A 21697-nucleotide genomic window follows, 5' to 3' on the forward strand; every position below is an offset into this window, starting at 1 on the left:
TTTCCTCACAGCTTAGCAGGTTACAAGTCCAAATTCAGGGTGTGCGCTCCCAGGAAAAAGGCTTACTCTCTCTGTCGGCTCTGGAGCAAAGTCCTTGTCCTCGATCTTCCCCTGGGCAAGAAGCTTCTCAGGCACAGGGACCCCGGGTCCAAAGGATGCCCTCTGCTCCTGGTGCTGCTTTCTTGGTGGTATGAGGTCCCCAACTCTCTGCTTGCTTCCCTTTCCTTTTATCTCTTAAGAGATAGAAGACGGTGCAGGCCACACCCCAGGGCAACTCCCTTTACCTTGGATCAGGGAGTGACCTGAGTAAGGGCAGGGTTACAATCCCACCCTAATCCTTGTAACATAAAATTACAACCACAAAATGGAGGACAACCACACAATACTGGGACTCGTGGCCTAACCAAGTCGATACACACATTTTTGGGGGGACATAATTCAATCCATGACATCTGCCTTTTGAATTTATAGAATGACTCTACTTTTTCACAATACTGTATTAAAACCCTGTTTTGGAAAGTGAACGTTAAATTTGCAAAGTGATTTCTATCCTGGCAAACTCTGGCAAAATGTAAGGACGTGCAATTATTAAGATCTGATTCCTGGATATCAGCTAAAGTTACATCGGGTCACGTGCACATTAAGTCAGAATCCAAAATTTAGTTTACATGAAGATAAACTTCTCTCTAAATGGAAAGTATACCTTATACATAAAGGAAATATTTTCATTTTTAATATAACATTTAAACATTAGCATTCAGGTGAATTTCTGCAGAAAATGAAAAATATAACCAATCTATTACCTTTGATTCCACTTGGCTTAGCATAAGTGGAATGTCAGAAGTTGTTGACTTGGGTATAGCAAGGGTATCACAGATAGCTTGAACTTCTTGATAAATTTCATTATTTTTATCTAAATGAGAATTTTTACTTTTCTTGTTCTGAAGTATCTGTAAAGCTTGAAGCTCTGTACTTAAAAATACTATAATACAAAAGTAAAAAACAAATGTTAATAAATGCACAAGAATTCCTTAAACTATTTTACTGAAATAATATACTTAAAACCAATGTCAACAATACCAATAAGAAATATCAAATTACAGAGAACCAAAGAGCAATACCAATAGTTGTAGAGCACCATAAACTTGAAAATGAAATGAGAAAAAAACAAAGCTATACTCTCTTCAAGGTTTGTACTACACTTTAACCGGCCGATTGTTTTCCACACTGGAAGTGCTTGAGCAGCTCCCCATCAGAGCAGCTTTGTTTTTATCTACGTTCCCTGTAATAGAGGTTTGGGCTAAGACTTTGAAACATATGAATGAGTACAAAAAAGGGTCCTAGAGGGTCAATTTACTTTGAAACATATGAATGAGTACAAAAAAGGGTCCTAAAGGGTCAATTTACTGAATACTGTCAGGGAATCATGGAATGGCTGATTTTATTCTCCTTGATTTCACACTAGCTGGTTTGTTTTATTTTAATTAATACATTAAATGACGCAGACTGCTATTTCAATAAGCACACATTTACCAACGGCCTATTCTGAGCCAGGCACTGTGTGGACAATGAGGATACAAAGTCAAATAACAGACACATACAGCCTACACACAGCCCAGTAGAACGGACCTACAAGCGGATCAACAATTTGAGAACATGTAAGACTCTGTGATAAAATACCCTCTCTCCTACGCACAGAGTACTCGGGCCAAGGGGGAACGGAGAGACAGCCCAGCACTTCTCACAGCGCACTGTTGTTGCTAGCTGCTGTGGAACTGGAGAGCTGCAAGCGAACACAGTAAATGAAGAGGAGGAGGAAGGAAGAAACTGCTTCTGTAACAAGATCGCAATCTTACTTAAGTGTGTGAATGTGTGCGTGCACATAGGAAAAAGAGAAAGAAAAGGAAATATACCAAAAGGTTACTCATGATTCTCTCGGGGCAATGAGATTATAAATAATTTTCTTCTTCATAGTTTTATCCACTTTCTAAGGTTTCTATGATATAAATTTTTACCATCAGAAGAAAATACAGCAACTCTTCTTAAATCTCCTTTATATTCTTACCTGTACCAGAAGCCTATAATATCACTATTATTGCTGAGGTCTTTGCAGCTAATGCAAAAGAGGAAACATGATGGATTACATAAGGTCGCTATGAGTCAGAATCCACTGGACGGGAAGGAGTTACGTTTTGGGTTTTTAATTGACTAACATAAAGGGTGTGCAAGTTCCCCTAGGCCTGTGCTTCTTTGCTTCCTTTCTGTTTCAATAGACGTAAGGGTACTGTGACCTCCCCCCGCCCCCATTAATAACAATGGTTCATTAAATCACTGAGTCACACCCGACAGCAGGTAGACGGGGAAGCACTGTAAGAACTGGGAGTGAAGGGAACAAAATTTTTATCCCCGTCCCAATACACACAAGGTAGTTCAAATGCTAACCCCTCCACCACCACCACTAGTCTCTCTCTCTCTCTCTCTCTCTCTCACACACACAATTTCTGCTCTAATGAAACAAACTTTGCTGGCAGTAAAGCCAAGGAAAAACATGTCACATAGATCTTTCTATAAAAACATTTCTATTTCTAACAGAAATCTTCAATAATAGATACTAGACAAATGCTTTCAAATAGCCTTTTTTGCAGAACTTTAAAAATATTACAAAATTAAACTAGCTCAAGTAAAAAAAAATTTTTAAAGAGACTCAATACATAGAAATAGAACAAATATTTATGATAATTACTTGAATACAGGGTGATCTATACTCCAACCCCCCCCCCATTAAAATATGTCACACTCCCTGGGATTTAAGTGCACTGAGGGCACAGAATTTGTTTTTGTTTTTAACTGATACAACTTTTATGCCTACAACAATTCTTGATATAATAATTGCTGATCAACAAGTATTTCTGAACAAGTAAGATCTAATGTACTGCTTAGCAGCCTGGTTTCAGAGTTTTAAAATTAAACAGGACTAAAAAAATATACAAATAAAACTAAATAGGACTTCGGAAATCACCATCTTTAGCCATCTAGTCATAAATGCCAAGGGATGAATTAGGTAAAGGAAAAATCGCTGAAGTACTACATAATAATCACAAACACAGGGCATTCTATACTGGCGAAATGCATCACAAGTGTCCGAAACCTGAAGTGGTATATGACTAGGATTCACACTACATTTCTTTAAATACTCCTGAGACGGTTTCATTTTTCAAATCAAATATTAAAACCTTTTTAATATTCCAAATGCCTTGTGCCTCATTAATGAAATATCACAAATCCTGACTTAAAAACAAAAACCAGATTGAACATATACACTTAAACGTTCAAAGAAAGAGAGCTTACACAGAAGTTTCAAACAGTCATCCTTCTTTTGTAAACGGTCTTTAATATCTCCTGATACAAGTGCAGAATACGGGCATGCCATTTCTTTTAAAAAACCACTTATCTCAAGCTGGAAGCTTTCTAGGTCATCTCTCCCTTAAAAAAAACAAAAATCATAAAACATTTACTGAGTATTTACCATATTTCCCCATACTATAAAATCTACCACTAATGGATTTCAACTTTACATGCAATTCTAAATTACAGGCATTACTTTTTCTTTTCACTTTCACATTAACTCCTTACATGTATGATCCCAAAGCTTAATAAAAGCGAACAGTTTCTACATACAGAAAGTAACATAAATTTAAAACCACGACTTTCAATTTAAGAACGTGAGTTTGGACATACTCCATATTTAAATCCCTGTTCCGTCTCTTCTAAGGGACTTTCCATAAAGCAGATAAACGGGAAACGCGTCAGCAACTAGAATATTGAAAGCATTATCGTGGCTACAATGACTGCCTGACTTCCCATCAAAGGCTCCATTTCTATTGTATTTCTCTGTGTTCAGATAGTAAATATCATCTCTAAGCCTCACCGCTTATTGTTATTTCATAACGGAATTACATAGGCACTTAGATGTTTTCAATTTTGCTGATTTTACTTTGCATCAACTGAATCCTGTTGGATACGGCAAGGAAAAAAAAATTAAAAAGTAAAGACAGCTTTAGAAGGGAGAGAGGGTAACTTGGTCTCCGAGCCAAATGCCCACCTTTTTAACATTTTTTGATTTTATCACACTACCTGAAATTCTACCAATGAAAGACACCACAAGGACTCCAGCTACCAAGATAGTAGTAAGTTAACAAACTTTTATGAGCCAGTAGAGGAATGTTTTACTGGTGTTTCTATATGAATTCATGTCCACAGTTACAGGCTTTGGAATACAACTCAAATGAGGGACTGTATTTTTTTCTAATTAAAAAAAAATCTTAAACGGCGCAACATTCAAAAATTAAACTTTTAAGTAACTAAATTCAGATTCATTTCTAACACTAAGACATCTGATAAACAGTAATAACTTATAATTCGATTGCAAATTTGTGAAATAATTTTGGCTTAATTATAAAATTTAATCCAAAGGTTTTTAATATCACAAACTGAATTTCTTCATAACATTAATGACTTATCTTTGCACAGCGGGCACACTATTGATAAAACGATAAATCATAAGCTATCATTTCATTTTTACTATTAAACAAAAAAAAGTAAATAAAATCAATAGTAATACCAGCTGAGGTGATACTTTCTTCCAAGTTGCACAATGATTTTATTTGAGAGCCTAACCAAATACAGAGCTCTGAAAATTCAGGTGAAGACAGTCCGCCCTCTGCTGCCCGGATCAGAGCTTGCTCTTCTAACAGTGGTCCCTTATACCTGTAATGGAAAAACAAAAAAATTAGGAAAAAAAACCTTAGCGAGCAGTGTTTAGAGATACTACTCAATCACTTTTTACAGATGTATAGTACTCCACTGTCTAGATGCATCATATTTTACTAAATCAGAATTTAGGAAATTCTTTTACTAAATCAGAATATTTGGGTTGTTTCCAGTGTTTTGCTACTATAAATATTGTTGCAAATTTCTGTCCGTGGATAGAGTCCTAGAAGTGGGGTTGTTGAGACAAAGAGTAAATAGATATGTAATTTTGCTAGATACTATTAAATTTTCCTCTCTAGGGGATGTACTTCCAAGGTATGAGAATATCCATTTCCTCGCTGTTCATCATTGTCATCAAACTTTTGGATTTTTGATAGTCTGATATCTGTTTAGTTTTAATTTATGTTTCTCCTATGAGTAAGGCTGTACGTCTTTTCATATGTTTAAAAGCCATTTGCATTTCTTTTTCTCAGAGATCTCTGTTCTTATCTCTTAAAGGGACAGTATTATCAAATCTCCATTTTGCAGGTAAGAAATTAAGGCTTAAAGAAGATAGGATACCCACTGTAAGTAGCAGGCCAGGCACAGTGCTAGGCATATATACATATTTATGATGCATTTACAACTCAGAGCCACATTTTGAAGTTAGTATTACCCCAATACTGCAGGCTGGGATAAGAACTAAGCGATGGCACCAGGATTCAAATCCAGATTTGACTCCAAATTCTCCATGTAAACTCTCAAAACTCTGTCTCCGACTATAAGGAGCCTAAGTAAATAACCTGGCCAAGCAACGGCAGAGCTGAGCCTAGAACAGTCTCTGCACCTCCAGCCCAGGTCTGCTCCCTCTACACATTACCCTTTCTCCATGCCTCACAATGCCTCTCACTGAGATTTAATAGTAAACACCTTATTTCTCTCTACTTGCTTTCATTTCTGCAATAAAGCAACATTCATAAATTTAACTAACGTGTACTTGGGGGTGATAAGTTATTTTTGCTGAAATGCCAATTAAAAAATTCAACAAAAGTTAATCAAATCACCAAAAATAGTGAATTAATTTAGGGAAGAAAAAAATAAATAAGCATCACAATCCTTAATGCCTCAAGCTCATCAGATGAGGTAAAAATAAAATAGAAAAAAAATAAACACATTTAACAAACCTGAACATCTAATAACAAATATAATCACAAATAGCAGGTAACATTTAGGAAGTACTCATTGTATGCCAGGCCTGTGCTAAGTGCTTTGCATAAATTACCTCATCTGATGGCCGCAATACCCAATCAGCGAGGTACTACCACCATCCTCATTTTACAGATGCGGATACTCAGAACAGAGAGATTAATAACTCGCCCAGGACTGCCAGAATCCCAGCTAACAACTGACCGGGATCTAAACCATGGCAACCTATCACACCCTCAACCCCTACTGAACATTCGCCAGCCAAAAACTTATCTTCCTAATTGCATCACACAACAGAAGTGTCTAAAACCATTCAACTACATAATTTAATGACTATGAAATTATATATCTTACTAACTCAGTGCTTCTTAAACTTTCATGTGCATATGAATCTCCTGAGCATCTTGTTAAAAGTAAAGATTCTGATTCAGCAGGGCTAGAGTGAGGTCCAGGTTACTGAATTTCTACAACACTCCCAGGTGATGTCAACACTGCTGGTACAGAGACCTCACTTTAAGTAGCATAGTATTCAAGTACTTTTTTATTTTGACCAAAGTATTTCTCAATATTTATCATCACTCCCCATTGCTCTCTTCCTGAGGACTGCGATACATGAGAAATTGGAGCAAGTATTTAAGAGTTTCCCCCACGCATCTGTCAATTTGTCTTACAGTGGGGGCCTGCGTGTTGCTGTGATGCTGGAAGCTATGCCACCAGTATTGAAATACAAGCATGGTCACCCATGGTGGACAGGTTTCAGCTGAGCTTCCAGACAAAGACACACCAGGAAGAAGGACCTGGCAGTCTACTTCTGAAAAGAATTAGCCAGTGAACACCTATAAAGAGCAGCGGAACGCTGTCTGATATAGTGCCAGAAGATGAGCCAGCCCCTCAGGTTGGAAGGCACTCAAGAGACAACTAGGGAAGAGCTGCCACCTCAAAGTAGAGTCGGCCTTAATGATGTGGATGGAATCAAGCTTTTGGGATCTCCATTTGCTGATATGGCACAACTCAAAATGGGAGGAAACAGCTGCAAACATCCATTAATAATTAGAACCCGGGATGAACGAAATATGAATTTGGGAAAATTGAAAATCGTCAAAAATGAAATGGAATGCATAAAGACTGATATCCTAGGCATTAGTGAGCTGAAATGGACTGGTACTGGTCATTCTCAATCAGACAATCATATGGTCTACTATGTCAGGGATGATACCTTGAAGAGGAATGGCATCACATTCCTCACCAAAAAGAACGTTTCAAGATCTCTCCTGAAGTACAACACTGTCAGCGATAGGATAATGTCCATAGGCCTATAAGGAAGACCAGTTAATACGACTATTATTCAAATTTACACACCAACCACAAGACCAAAAATGAAGAAAATGAAGATTTTTACCAACTTCTGTGGTCTGAAATTGATCAAACATGCAATCAGGAAGCATTGATAATTACTGGCGATTAGAACGCAAAAGTTGGAAACAAAGAAGGATCAGTAGTTGGAAAATATGGCCTTGGTGATAGAAATGATCCAAGAGATTGCACGACGGAATTTTGCAAGACCAATGACTTCTTCATTGTAAATACCATTTTTCAACAACGTAAACAGTGACTACACAAGTGGGTCTCGCCAAATGGAGCACACAGGAATCATATCAACTACATCTGTGGAAAAAGAGGATGAAAAACCTCAATATCATCAGTCAGGAAAAGGCCAGGGGCTGAATGCTGGACAGAACATCAACTGCTCATAAACGAGCTGAAGTTGAAGAAAATTAAAACAACTCCAGGAGAACCAAGTTACGACCCTGAGTACAAACCACCTGAGTTTAGAGACCGTCTGATGTGTTTAACACTAATAACCAAAGATCAGAGGAGCTGTCGAATGACATCAAGGCCATCATACATGAAAACGAGAGGTCATTAAAAAGACAAGAAAGAAAGAAAAGACCAAAATGAATGTCAGAAGAGACTCTGAAGCTTGTTCTTGAACATCAAGTAGCTAAAGCAAATGAAGAAATCATGAAGTAAAAGAGCTGAAGAGAAGATTTCAAAGACAAAGTATTATGACATGCACAAAAGACTGGCAGTTAGAAAACCAAAAGAGAAGAACATACTCAGCATTTCTCAAGCTCAAAGAATTGAGGGAAAAATTCAAACCTCAAGTTGCCATATTGAAGGATTCTACAGAAAAAAAACTTAAACAACTCAGGAAGCATCAAAAGAAGATGAAAGGAATACACAGTCACTGTACCAAACAGAGTGGGTTGACATTCAACCATTTCAGGAGGTAGCATATGATCAAAAACCAATGGTACTGGAGGAAGAGGTCCAAGCTGCACCGAAGGCACTGGTGAGAAACAAGGCTCCAGGAATTAACAGAACACCGAGGCGCTTCAACAAATGGATGCAGCACTGGAAGTGCTCATTCACCTACGTCAAGAAATTTGGAGGACCGCTACCTGGCCAACTGACTGGAAGAAATTCATATTTATGCCTATTCCAAAGAAAAGGTGATCCAGTCGAAGGTGGAAATCATCAGACAATATTATTAATATCACATAAAAGTAAACCTTTGCTGAAGATCATTCAAAAGCGGCTACAGCAGTACATCGACAGGGAACTGAGAGAAATTCAGAAGAGGACGTGGAACCAGGGATGTCACTGCTGATGCCAGATGGATCCTGGCTGAAAGGAGAGAATACCAGAAGGATGTTTACCTGCGTTTTATTGACTATGCAAAGGCATTTGACTATATGAATCATAACAAATTACAGATAATATTGTGAAGAATGGGAATTTCAGAACACATAATTGTACTCATAAGGAATCGGTACATAAATCAAGAGGCAGTTATTCGAACAGAACAAGAAAATACTCTGTGGTTTAAAGTCGTCAGGGTTGTATCCTTTCATATACTTATTCAACCTGTATGCTGAGCAAATAATCCAAGAAACTGGACTATCTGAAGAAGAACGGGGCATCAAGATTGGAGGAAGACTCATTAACAACCTGCCTTATGCAGATGACACAACCTTGCTTGCTGAAAGTGAAGAGGACCTGAACAAAAAAGCTGTCTTGGAAGAAATACAGCCAGGATGCTTTTCGGAATCAAGGATGGCGAGGCTACATTTCGTATACTTTGAACATGTTATCAGGAGGGGTCAGTCCCTGGAAAAGGACATCATGCTTGGTAAAGTAGAGGGTCAGCGAAAAAGAGGAAGGCCCTCAAAAGATGGACTGAGGGAGATGGGGCTAGGATGGTGGAGTAGTCAGACCCTTCCTGTCGTCCCTCTTACAACAACAACAAAAAAACTTTTTTTTAAGAACCGAAAAATCAAGTGAATCAAATATATATGACTATCTAGGAGCCCTGAACATCAAAGGTAAAGTTGAGGAATCGGACTGAGTGGCAGGGGGAGGAAGAAACGGTTCAGAAGCAACAAGGAGTTACCAGACCTGACCTGGTGAGAACCAACACCCTGCAAGCTGGATCCGCCGGCACGCGCAGTGAGGCAAGCAGCAGTGCTCAGGATGCATTTTCCACATCAGGAGAGACCGGGCAGCGGAGAGTCTACTCAAGCCCTCAGAACCAGTGAAATGCGGCGCTCAATCTGCAAAAGTACATGCATCTAACCTACCGTGCAGATCAAAACACACCCCCTTTGGGAAGAACCTCTCTCCCATTTATCTGCCCCCTCCCTGCTCTGCACTGGCCCCAGGCCAGCTTCAGTGACTGCTGTGTCCCCTGGGCCTGCTGTGTCCCCTAGGCCAGAAGTAGGACCCGTCACGTGCCCTGGGCCATTCTCCAGACTTTGGAGTGGAAACAAATTAACAAACAGGAAAAAAATAACCTGCCAGCTCCCCTAAGCCAGGAACTCAGGGCACACACAGCCCCTTTGCCTAGGCACAGGAATAAGGGGTCCACGGACTTTGAATGCCTTTCACCCCCGCATAGACCTGTGTGGGCCCATTTCAATGCACAGGCCCTCATTAGCACGGTACAACAGGGTATATACCTCAAGTCTATTTCCAATTGTATCAGCTATAAGGTGGAACGGCAGATTCGTGACATCTGACACCACTCTACCCATTAAGCAGGGTCCTTACCTACCCACATCAAGGGCCTGACAACTGGTGGCTCTACCCACGCTACCTAGCCACTCACAACAGGGGTTCAAGAACAAGTGGTGCCTCCCAGTCCTTACAGTCAACAGCACTGGATCCCCATAGTCCAGCTGCAAAACCCACCCACCTACACCCTCTAGGGAATAGGGACACGCTTTCCTCCAAGACACTCAAGGGCAACCGTTAGCCCCCTGCCTTGCTCAGCGCATGACCCCCTACTGCAGCAAGATACTTGTGCCTACACCTACTGCCCATCTAGGACTGCAGGTGAGAACCTGCACCACACACTCGGTGACTGACTTCCTGGACACCTAAGCTGAATCCATACAACAAAAGTAAACAGACTCCTGGACTCACAAACCTAGTGACAGCTCTAACCACCTGTGACAGGACATGAGAGCTTCAAAGATGTCAATAATCAAACTACCTCACACAACCAGTGTATTTGGGCATAACAAAACAAAACAAGAAGCTAGGACACAGTAAGCAAACATAAGATAAATATATATAATAACTTCTTGATGGCTCAGAGACGACAGTCGATATCAAATCACATAAAGAGGCAGACCATGATGGCTTCAGCAAGCACCCAAAACAAAGCATCAAGAAACCTTCCAGAGGAAGATAACTTGGAATTACCAGAGGCTGAACTCAAAAGATTAATATACAAAGCTCTTCAAGAAATCAGGAAGGAAATCAGGCAAAACACAGAAGAAGCCAAGGAATACAGAGATAAAGCAAGAGAGGAACTTAAGGTTATACAAGAGCATAACGACAAATTTAACAGGCTGCAAGAATCCACAGAGAGACAGCAAACAGAAATCCAAAAGATTAACAATAAAATTTCAGAATTAGAAAACTCAACAGAACGTCTTAGGAACAGAACTGAGGCAATGGAAGTCAGAATTAGTAAGATTGATGATAAAGCACTTGAACCAACTTATTTGAGGAAAAATGAGATGAAAGAATTTTTAAAAATGAATAAACCCTAAGAGTTATGTGGAACTGCATCAAGAGGAACAACCTGAGTGATCAGAGTATGAGAACAGGGAGGGATAGCAGAAAATACAGAGAGAATTGTTGAAGATTTGCTGGCAGGAAACTTCCCTGATATTGTTAAAGAAGATATCTATCCAAGAAGCTCAGGGAACCTCACACAAGGTACATCCCAAAAGAAAGTCACCAAGACATATTCAAACTTGCCAAAACCAAAGATAAAGAGAGAATTTTAAGAGCAGCTAGGGATAAATGAAAAGTCATCTACAAAGGACAGTCAATAACACTAAGCTCAGACTACTGAGCAGAAACCATGCAGGCAAGAAGGCAATGGGATGATATATATAAAACCTTGAAGGAAAAAAATTGCCAGCCAAAAATTATATAACCAGCAAAACTGTCTCTCAAATACGATGGTGAAATTAAGGCCTTTCCAGATAAACAAAAGTTTAGGAAATTTGTTAAAAAAAACAAGATGGATTGACACAGTGGCTGCAACAATGGGCAGAAGCATAACAATGATTGTGATGATGGTGCAGGACCAGGCAGTGTTTCATTCTGTTGTATGTAAGGTTGCCCCGAATTGGAACGGACTCGACAGCACCTAACAACGACATTTAAGAGTCTACTTATGTTACAGTTGACAACAATCTCATACCTGTCACATTTCGTTTATTTCATGCTTTCTTTCATTTCCAATGCAATTCCAGTGATGCTCAATGCAATTCTACTGTTCATGCTTTTACTTTGTTCTAGTTATTTTTGTAGGGTCCTGGTGGTACAGTGGTTAAGCATTTGGCTGCTAACCAAGAGATCGGCTGTTCAAATTCACCAGCCGCTCCTTGGAAACCCTATTTATTTAGGAAAGTACTTCTGCTATTCTAAACTCTGAAGATACACCCCTAGGCCTAGACCTTCCAGGGCCCCCGCAGAAGCCATGCACCAGAACCACAGTTGCTGGCTGGTCTGACACTCAACTTGGATGATCCAAATCTATACTCCATTTACGGTTACTGGCAACCCTCCTTAAAGAGACAGCCAGGGCCTCACTTACTTACTATTTTCATCAACCAACATAAAAAATACAAGATCCTTTCTTTCCCCCTATCTTTTATCTACCCTTTTGGCCTGATCTCTGATTCAGCTCTCCATTTTTCCTTATTTCCCAAACTCTTTCCACTATGCTCCAGCCATTAAAAAAAAAAAAAAACTCTCCTATATTCTCAAACTCTTCTCAGAGAGATTATTTCTGCCACCACTAGTACTGGCTATTCTTACTCTCTCAAGTTCCTCAGTATCATCAGTCAGAATGATGACATATGCAAGCTAAAGTTGAAGAAAATTAAAACAAGTCCAAGGACCACCAAATTATGACTTTGAGTAGATCCCACCTGAATCTGAAGACCAACTCAAGAAAAGATTTAACACATTGAACACTAAAGACTGAAGACCAGATGAGTTGTGGGATTACATCAAGGATGTCATACATGAAGAAAGTAAAAGGTCATCAAAAGACAGGAAAGAAAGAAAAGACCAAAATGGATGTCAGAAGAGACTCTGAAGCTTGCTCTTGCAAAAGACCTCTTTAAAGTGTTAAAAAGCAAAGATGTCACTTTGAGGACTAAGGCGCGCCTGATGCAAGAGCACTAACAAGAAGTACAGTTAGAGTGCTCCTTGCAAGCAAGGATGGCGGGACTTTGTTTCACATACTCTGGACATGTTACCAGGAGGGATCAGTCCCTCGAGAAGGAATTCATGCTTGGTAAAGCAAAGCGTCAGCGAAAAAGAGGAGGAATCTCCATGAGATGGATTAACACAGTGGCTGCCAACAATGGGCTCAAACAAAGCAATGATTGTGAGGATGGCACGGAACTGGGCAGTGTTTCATACTGTTGTACACAGGATCGCTATGAGTCAGAAGTGACTCGAAGGCACCTAACAACAACAAATGGTAGGGTTTTGGCTTCCTCTGTTTCCAGTACCGTACAGCAATACGCATCATTGCTCTCCCATTATTTTATAAATACCTCCGGCTCTCTTGAGGCCCAGGCCAGTCGGGTTTGCCACGCTCGTTCTCTTGTGGTTGTCGTCTATCAATCTCCTAGGTACTTCTTGACATTTCCTTTGCTCAGTTTTCCTCCCCACACCTATTCTTGTTATTATACTGAGTTTCTTCAAAGTCCATTAGAACTGTTACTGTTGTTGTTTTTGTTGGGTGCCAGTGAGTCGATTCTGACTCATAGAGACTCCGACTCATAGTGACCCCACGTGACAGAGTAAAAACTGCCCCATAGGGTTTTCTTGACTGTAATTTTTACGGAAAGATTGCCGGGTCTTTCTCCCACAGAGCCACTGGGTGCGTTTGACTTGCCAACCTTTCGGTTAGCAGCCAAGCGCTTAACTGTTGCACCACCAAGGCTCCTTGTCTAATACCCAGGGCTCCTTGTCTAATATCCTAACTAATATGCAGAGTCCTCATTTCCTTAACTTCTTCTTTTCCATCTTTCCTCACTACACCTCAGTCAGCCACCCCCGGACCTGGAACTACTCCACTTCCAAAATCACTAATTCAAACTTGTCACTCTCTGACCACACCTATCCTTCGACCTGGCTTTTTTGACCACTTGCCTACAACTGTTCTTTGATCCCATCACTACTTCTATTCCATCGGTTCCTCTGCACTCTCCATGTTTATTAGCTCCCTGCTATCTTCAATTTCTTCCCTATCCAATTTAGTTTCCTAAGTGTATCATTTCATTTTGGTGCTCAACAAAAAGCTATTTTAAAACATTAATCCTTGATATCTTTGTCTCCTTTAGCCCTAATATCCAATCAATCACTAAGTCCTGTAATGCACTTTTTTCCATCATTGCCATTAAGCAACCATCATTTCTTTCCTCGCCTACTAACTAAATTCTACAGCCCATTTTCCACCTTACTTACAGAGCTAATCTTTTCAAAATAGACATTTAATCATTCCCTTTCTTATTTAAAATCCTTCAGTGAATTTCCACTGCTGTTAGGATAAAGAAAATCCACAGCCTAAAAGGTGCTGCATGACCTCGCCTAACTCTCCAATCCAAGGTGCCATCACTCTGCCCCTTGCTCTCTATCCTCCAGCCACACTGGCCGCTTTCCAGTCTTTTAATACAGCATGTTCCTGCCCACATCAGGGTTTTTGCATATTTTGTTCTCACTTTAAGGACATTTTGTCCTCCCTTCCCATCCAAGGAGCCCTGATGGTGCGGTAGTTAAGAGCTACTGTTGCTAAATCAAAAGGTCAGCAGTTTGAATCCACCAGCCGCTCCTTGGAAACCCTATGGGGAAGGTCTACTGTGCTCTATAGGGTCACTGTGAGTCAGAATCGACTCAACGGCAAGAGGTTTGGTTTGGTTTTTTTTTTTTTCCTCCCCCATCTCTCTTGGTTATCCAGTGCTGCTACAACAGAAATACCACAAGGAGATGGCTTTAACAAAGAGAAATCTCTTCTCTCACAGCCTAGGAGGCTAGAAGTTCGAATTCAGGGCACCAGCTCTGAGGGAAGGCACTCTCTCTCTGCTGGCTCTGGGGAAGGTCCTCCTCAACAATCTCCCCTGTTTGAGGAGCTTCTCAGCACAGGGACCCTCGGCCCAAAGGACGTGCTCTTCTCCTGGCTCTAGTTTCTTGGTAGTATAAGGTCCCCATGCCTCTCTGCTCCCTTCTTTTATATCTAAAAAGACTGACTGAAGACACAGCCTGATTTTGCAGAGTGCGCTGCCTCACTAACATAACTGCTGCTAATCTCACCTCCTTAATATCACAGAGATGGGATTTACAACACACAGGAAAATCACATCAGATGACAAAACGGTGGACAATCACACAATACTGGGAATCATGGCCCAGCCAAGGTGACATACTTCTTGGGGACACAATTCAATCCATGACATCATCCAATCTCACCTACCTAAACCTACTTACTTCCACTGAGTTGATTCCAACTCATAGTGATCCCATAGGACTGAGCAGAACTGCCCTACAGAGGTTCCAAGGAGCACCTGGTGGATTCAAATTGTCGACCTTTTGGTTGGCAGCCGTAGCTCTTAATCACTATGGCATCTCGGTTTGCAAAATCTCACCTAGTTAACCCTATTTAACCTTTCTATTTCAACTCCACTGTCACTTCCTGAAGAATCTATCACTAACCCCTAAGAAAACATAAGTCCTCCTGCCATGTTCTTATATTGCCCTGTTCTTTTCCTTTGGAGCACTTACTATATTTCACAAACATTTGTGTTCTCATGTTTCTCCACTAGCTTGTAGGTCCACAGGGGCAGGGACCAAGTCTATTTTGCTCACCACTGGCTCTTCAGAACAATGTCCAATAAATAAATCCCTGTTGCTATCAAGTTGATTCTGACTCATAGCAACCCATAGGGCAGAAGAGAACTGCCCCATAGGGTTTCCAAGGCTGTAATCTTCACAGAAGCAGGCTGCCACATCTTTCTACCGTGGAGTGCCTGTGAGTTTGAACTGCCAACCTTTTGGTTAGCAGCCGAGCGCTTAACCACTGTACTACCAGGGCTCCTCATCCAATACAGTTGTGCTCAATAAATACTCAGGATACGCTTCCTTCCGTAACAGTGGTTCTCAGTGAAAGCTGTGAAGCTTTTTGAAACTATTCATGACTGCACTACACGCCTAAATATTATGATTCAGTTAGTCAGGTGTATATGCCAGACTTCAACATTTCTCACAAGCTCTGTATCAGAGCCTGATGCACAACCAAGGTTGAGATGAGAGAATGTCAGAATTGAAAGAGACTTCTTGAATCATCTTCTACAGCTTGCTCATTTCAGATGAGAAAAGTGAGGTTATTCCCACCCTGTTTTTATTTGTAATACACTGTATCACTAAATTGTTCTTTCATGTAGATTTCCTCTTTTAATCCTTCCTTTTGGTTTTCTATTTTTCTTTCTGACAAACTAAGGCACCTTCACTGATATCTAAAATGTTCTAACCACAACAGAAAACGCATTACTCATGATGGAGCAGGAGAGAAGTGGGATGCAGATCTCAAATTCCAGTAAAAAGACCAGACTTAATGGTCTGACTGAGACTGGCAGGGCCCCAGAAGACATGGGCCCTGGACTCTCCGTTAGCCCAGAACTAAAACCATTGCCGAAGCCAACTCTTCAGACAAAGGTTAGATGGGACTATAAGACATAAAATAATACTGGCCAGGAGTGTGCTTCTTGGCTCAAGTAGACACAAGAGACTAGATGGGCAGCTCCCATCTGGAGGCGAGATGAGAAGGCAGAGGAGGACAGGGGCTGGCTGAATGGACATGGGGAATACAGGGTAGAGAGGAGTATGCTGTCACAGTATAGGGAGAGCAAATAGAGTCACATAACAACGTGTGTATAAGTTTTTGTATGAGAAACTGACTTGAATCATAAACTTTCACTTAAAGCACAATAAAAAAAGAAAATGCATTACTCATAAACTGCATGGGTACTTAAAAACCGTATTCAATACACATTTACTGTAAATAACAACTACTCCTTTTTCACAGTTCATTATCTCCATAGGAGAACTGAAACTTCAAAATCTTGTCCTCAGTTATCCCAAGAAAAAACAAGTCTAAAGTGTCAAAATGATTTTACTTCCCATATTAAATAACCTGAAACTTAATTTTCCTTGTTAAAGGTCAAAATTACAGCAAACTTCATTTTTCAAAACACCTATGAGAATAAGTTTAAGGAATGAAGGAAGGAAAAAGCACTCTCTTTCCTTTTTTCATAAAGTATTTACAGAATCCCACCATTCTTATCTGAAGTACCTGGGAGCTCAAACTGTTTGGGGCCCAAAAACTTCTACTAAGTATTTTAACTTTTTGTTTTGGTTACTTCCTTAACCAAGGAAAGTGAGAATTTCCAAGGGATTTCACGACAGTACAAATGCCCCCTAAATCATCATTGGCAATGTTGTTTTACTTGACAAATATTTATTCAGGACCGACTACTTGCAATGCTGTGTAACACTGGGTCATTGCAAAGCAGGTATTACCCAGACCCAACTAAAGAAGCCGTTGATGAAGGAGTCAGCGCAGTTTTAGGAAAAAATAAAGAGGTGGGAGCTTTTCAAGCTTCACAATAGCACTGCAAACGCATAGCTTACCCCAGGCAAGAAACTCCAGCAGGTGCAAAGGCAAACGATTGTACAAATGACTCCAAGCTCCCTACGGACGTGTATTTTTATACTATCAACTCTCTGGCCCAGAGCGTACTTCGGCGCACTCTCTTCCTTGGGCCTTTCTCCATTCATACCCCATTCATTAAATCACTACTTATTGCGCCTGACCCCGTTCTAGGTGTCACTGGAAATGTATCCGTGAACGAAACAGGTAAGGGAACAGTTTTTCCGGAGCTACTTTTAGAGGGAGAGGAGGGTGCAAGAGGCCAGGGAAGGATGGGGGAAGGGGGTTCGAGTGACAATAAACAAAAAAATGGCGGGGGCAAGATCATTTGGGAGAGAGACAAGGGCTCTGTAAACTACTGGTAATCTCAACACTGCCTGGCACACACATCTGCACTAGTGAATAAATAAGAAACCCTGGTGGCGTACTAGTTAAGCGCTATGGCTGCTAACCAAAAGGTCAGCAGTTCGAATCCGCCAGGCGCTCCTTGGAAACTCTATGGGGCAGTTCTACTCTGTCCTATAGGGTCGCTATGAGTCGGAACGACTCGACGGCAGTGGGTTAGTGAATAAATAGGCGCTGAAGCCAAGTTCCCACGCTGCTAACGATGAACGGGCTACCACACGCTCTCGGGCCCAGGAGGCAGGAGACAATGGCTCCCGCGTCCGCCCCAGGTGGGGCGCCGTAGGGGACGCCAGGCCCGCCGCCCCGGGCGCCACAACGACGTCAGGGCAAGTATCCCCGCGGCCCGGACGCGCGCGCCCCGAGCACCGCCGCCCCGCGCCGGCCCCGGAGGCCCCGGCCGCGCAGCTCCCAGCGAAGCAGCGAGGCAGAGCGGCCGCGCGCCGCAGCTCCCGGGCCCGCTCCACCTCCGCACGGAGCTCTCTCCCGCCCCCCGCTTAACTCCGTCGGCGCCAGAGGCAGCGAGCAGGCAAGGAGGCCTCCCCGGCCGCCCGGGCCTGGCGGAGGGCCACGGGGAGTAGGCTGCAGCGGTCAAGCAGAGACGGGGTTTACGCTTTCCGGGAGGAAAGGCCTCCCCAGGAACACTCACCCTAGCGCCTCTAGTGTGTCCAGCACGTCACCCTCCATGGTAGGTTCGGGACCCGGCTCCGGCCCTCGCATGGTCCTTGGGCCCAAAGCTGTTCAGCGCTCAAAGGAGCCCGCCGGAAACTTGCGTCACCGCGCCAAGGTTCCGGTCTGAGTCTCCACCGGGACTGTCCAGGAGGGACAGAATGTTCCTGGCCCGGAGGCAGAGGACAGGATAGTGCCTGAAAACGCTTTATGTAACCGTGGTAATTTTTTTTTTTAAATATACATAATAGTAATAAAAAGGCCTCTTCGTGTTGGGTCTTATCCGTATGTTGAAATCAATCTCAGCAAACAGCGTGATTCAGAGTTCTCAACCTATCAGACTCCAAACCTGTTTTATAACGAAATATCCTGAGATATTAATTATAACTCTCTTGAGCTAAAATTAGTAATATCATCTGCTTACACATATAATTTTTTAATCATATAGTGGCAATGTCCCAACTTTAAAGAGGAAATAAAGGGAAAATCATTTATAACAATATGTATTTCATTATGAAACGTAGAAATGAAGAGATCAGATGCTTGCATCTATCTGTAGGATCCCTCTATATACAAACGTAGGCTACTTTTTTTATTTTTTTTAACGGACAGAGTTGGGGTAGTTGAGATTTTCCCAAAATTGTGAATAACTCTCTATAAAGTTCCAAACAAAACACTTCTGCATACCGGTCCTAGATAATTCAGTGTTCATTTAAACCACGTAAAAAAATTTTTTTTGGTTTTATGCATAAAAGGAAGTCAGAGTCTAGAGTAATCAGATTCTAACAGGTTCATCACCTGCATGACTACCCAGCAGGACAGTCAAAGGCCACGCACTGATTCTTCTTGGTCAGTAGGGCAGTAATTGCAGGTCAGTAATGTAGTAAAGGAGGCCTGGTGGTGCAGTGGTTAAGAGCTGGCTGCTAACCTAAAGGTCAGCAGTTCAGATCGACCCGCTGCTCTCAGAAACCCTATGGGGCAGTTCTCCTCTGTCCCATAGGGTCGCTGTGAGTCGGAATAGACTCAATGGCAATGGGTTTGGTTTGGTTTGGTTTGGTTTGGTTTGGTTTTAACGTATAAAAGTCAGTAATGCCCTCCACTTCCCTAATCATTGTTAGAAACAAAAACCTTGTCTATAAATTTGGAAAACGCGCTGGGAGAGGGAAGGAGAATAACCACTGCTCTGCCCTTTATCCGGAAACCCTGGTAGAGTAGTGGTTGAATACTACAGCTGCTAACCAAGAGGTCGGCAGTTCAAATCAACCAGGCCCTCCTTGGAAACTCTATGGAGCGGTTCTCCTGTGTCCTACAGGGTCGCTATGAGTCGGAATCGACTGAACGGCAGTGGGTTTGGTTTTTTGGGGTTTTTTTCTGCCCTTTATCCTAGCGTCAAACAAAGCTTAAATGTAAAATCATTTGCAGTGAAACGTATCTGAATTCATCCCCTGATCTAGCCCTTGCCTACCTTTCTGGATTCATCTACCAACACTCTCCACACCGTTGACTACTCTGGTCTTCAACCATTTTCTTTGCTGAACTGTGTCTGTAGTTGCTAGAGAGTACTCAGTAACTGTTTGTGGAATGAATGAACAGAACAGAGTAGGACCCAGAGATAGCATTGTTTTGGTGTCTGTGAATATCATAAAACTTCTGGCTACAATCAGCATCCCGGGTTATCAGGAGATGTTAACCCTTGTGACTATTAGATTTCATTCAGATGAATTTTACCTTCAAGATATCAGTAATAGTACAGGTCATCATTAGGCAGCTACTAATTGGTTTGATCAGAGGGATGTGGGCCCAGATCCATCCTTTGAGGACTAAGGTGGGCCTGACCCAAGCCAGGATATTTTCAATCACCTCATATGCATGCAAAAGCTGGACAATGAATAAGGAAGACGGAAGAAGAATTGATGCATTCGAATTACGGTGTTGGCGAAGAATATTGGGTATACCATAGACTGCCAGAAGAAGGAACAAATCTGTCTTGGAGGAAATACAGGCAGAGTGCTCCTTGGAAGTGAGGATGGCAAGACTTCGTCTCACGTACTTTGGACATATTATCAAGAGGGGCCAGTCCCTGGAGAAGGACATCATGCTTGATAGAGGGTCAGCAAAAAAGAGGAAGACTCTCGACAAGATAGACTGACACGGTGGCTGCAACAATGGGCTGAAATATAACAATGATTGTGAGGATGGTGCAGGACTGGGCAGTGTTTTGTCCTGTTGTACATAGGGTCACTGTGAGTCAGAACGGACTGACGGCACCTAACAACAACAGGCCTGAACATATAATTTGTGGGTCCCAGTGAAAAATGAAAATGTTCAAATATTAATAATTTCAAGATGGCAACAGCAGAGCGTTAAACCAAGCACAGTGCCCTTCTAAGTGCAGGGTCCCATGTGACTGAACAGGTCACATGCCCATCAAGCTGACCTTCTTGTACCCTCCAAAAGGTCAAGAGAAGGTTATGAACTCCAACACTGAACTTCTGGAGGCGCTAATTGAAAAATTGTGCAATTTTGCATCAACCCAGAGCACCTTTCTGACTCATTTCAATACAGACAGATACATTCAGAAAAATAGTCTCTTTGTGTTCAAATTAACCTTAATGAAGGGAGCTACCTCTGATGTACCAGTTGCTGAGAATGGTTGGGTCCTCCCAGACTATATTATATGTGTAGGAAATCCAAGGATACTTTTTATTAGACATTATACAAACTGGAGAAAACAATCAGTTGTAACACACTGTTCTTGATATCAGCCCTGTGGGCCCCTGAACGCAGCAACAAGACTCTTGAAGGTAGAATTACAAAACTGTACCCATGACTATTAGAGTTCCTGGGTAGTACAAATGGTAAAGCACTCAGCTACTAGCCAAAAGGTTCACTGTTCCAACCCACCCAGAGGCATCTCAGAAGGAAGGCCTGGCAATCTGCCTCCAAAAGTTCGCAGCCTTGAAAGCCCTATGGAGCACAGTTCTATTCTGCAATACACGGGATCACCATGAGTTGGAAACAGCTTCACACAACAACAACAACTCTTGACCAGCATATAGTTACCATGAAAATGATTGGAGTGGGTCCTACAGCAAAGCACACCTTGTGCTACCATTGAGCCCTAATAGGGTAGATTGGCACTTCAGATCCACCAGCTGCTCCTTGGGAATGCTATGGGGCAGTTCTACTCTGTCTTATAGGGTTGCTATGAGTCAGGTTTGGTTTTTTTTTTTTTTTTTAGGGCTCCAAGAATCTCTTGAGAGCTGCCTATTTATAATGCAGTCTGTGAAATTCATTTGAATACATCCCGTTCTTGGAATTAAGGGAAAACACCTTGGAATTTGAAATAAGCTTCTAGAACGTGCAGAA

General features: G+C 41.7%; 1 protein-coding gene across 1 annotated transcript in view; it reads right to left on the reverse strand.

The window, feature by feature from the left end:
* Positions 1 to 18412, reverse strand: part of FAM98B (family with sequence similarity 98 member B) — a 34843-nt gene extending 16431 nt beyond the window's left edge. Inside the window, exons 1-4 of the mRNA XM_049897656.1 lie at positions 18309 to 18412; positions 4622 to 4767; positions 3349 to 3483; positions 804 to 982 (exon numbers count right to left, since the gene is read on the reverse strand). Of these exons, the coding sequence (XP_049753613.1) occupies positions 804 to 982; positions 3349 to 3483; positions 4622 to 4767; positions 18309 to 18379 (531 nt within the window). The 5' untranslated portion in view covers positions 18380 to 18412. The remainder of the gene's footprint in view (positions 1 to 803; positions 983 to 3348; positions 3484 to 4621; positions 4768 to 18308) is intronic.
* Between the last annotated feature and the right edge of the window lie 3285 nt (positions 18413 to 21697).

Source organism: Elephas maximus, chromosome 10 (assembly GCF_024166365.1).
Source record: "Elephas maximus indicus isolate mEleMax1 chromosome 10, mEleMax1 primary haplotype, whole genome shotgun sequence".
In the NCBI taxonomy this organism is placed as follows: domain Eukaryota; kingdom Metazoa; phylum Chordata; class Mammalia; order Proboscidea; family Elephantidae; genus Elephas; species Elephas maximus.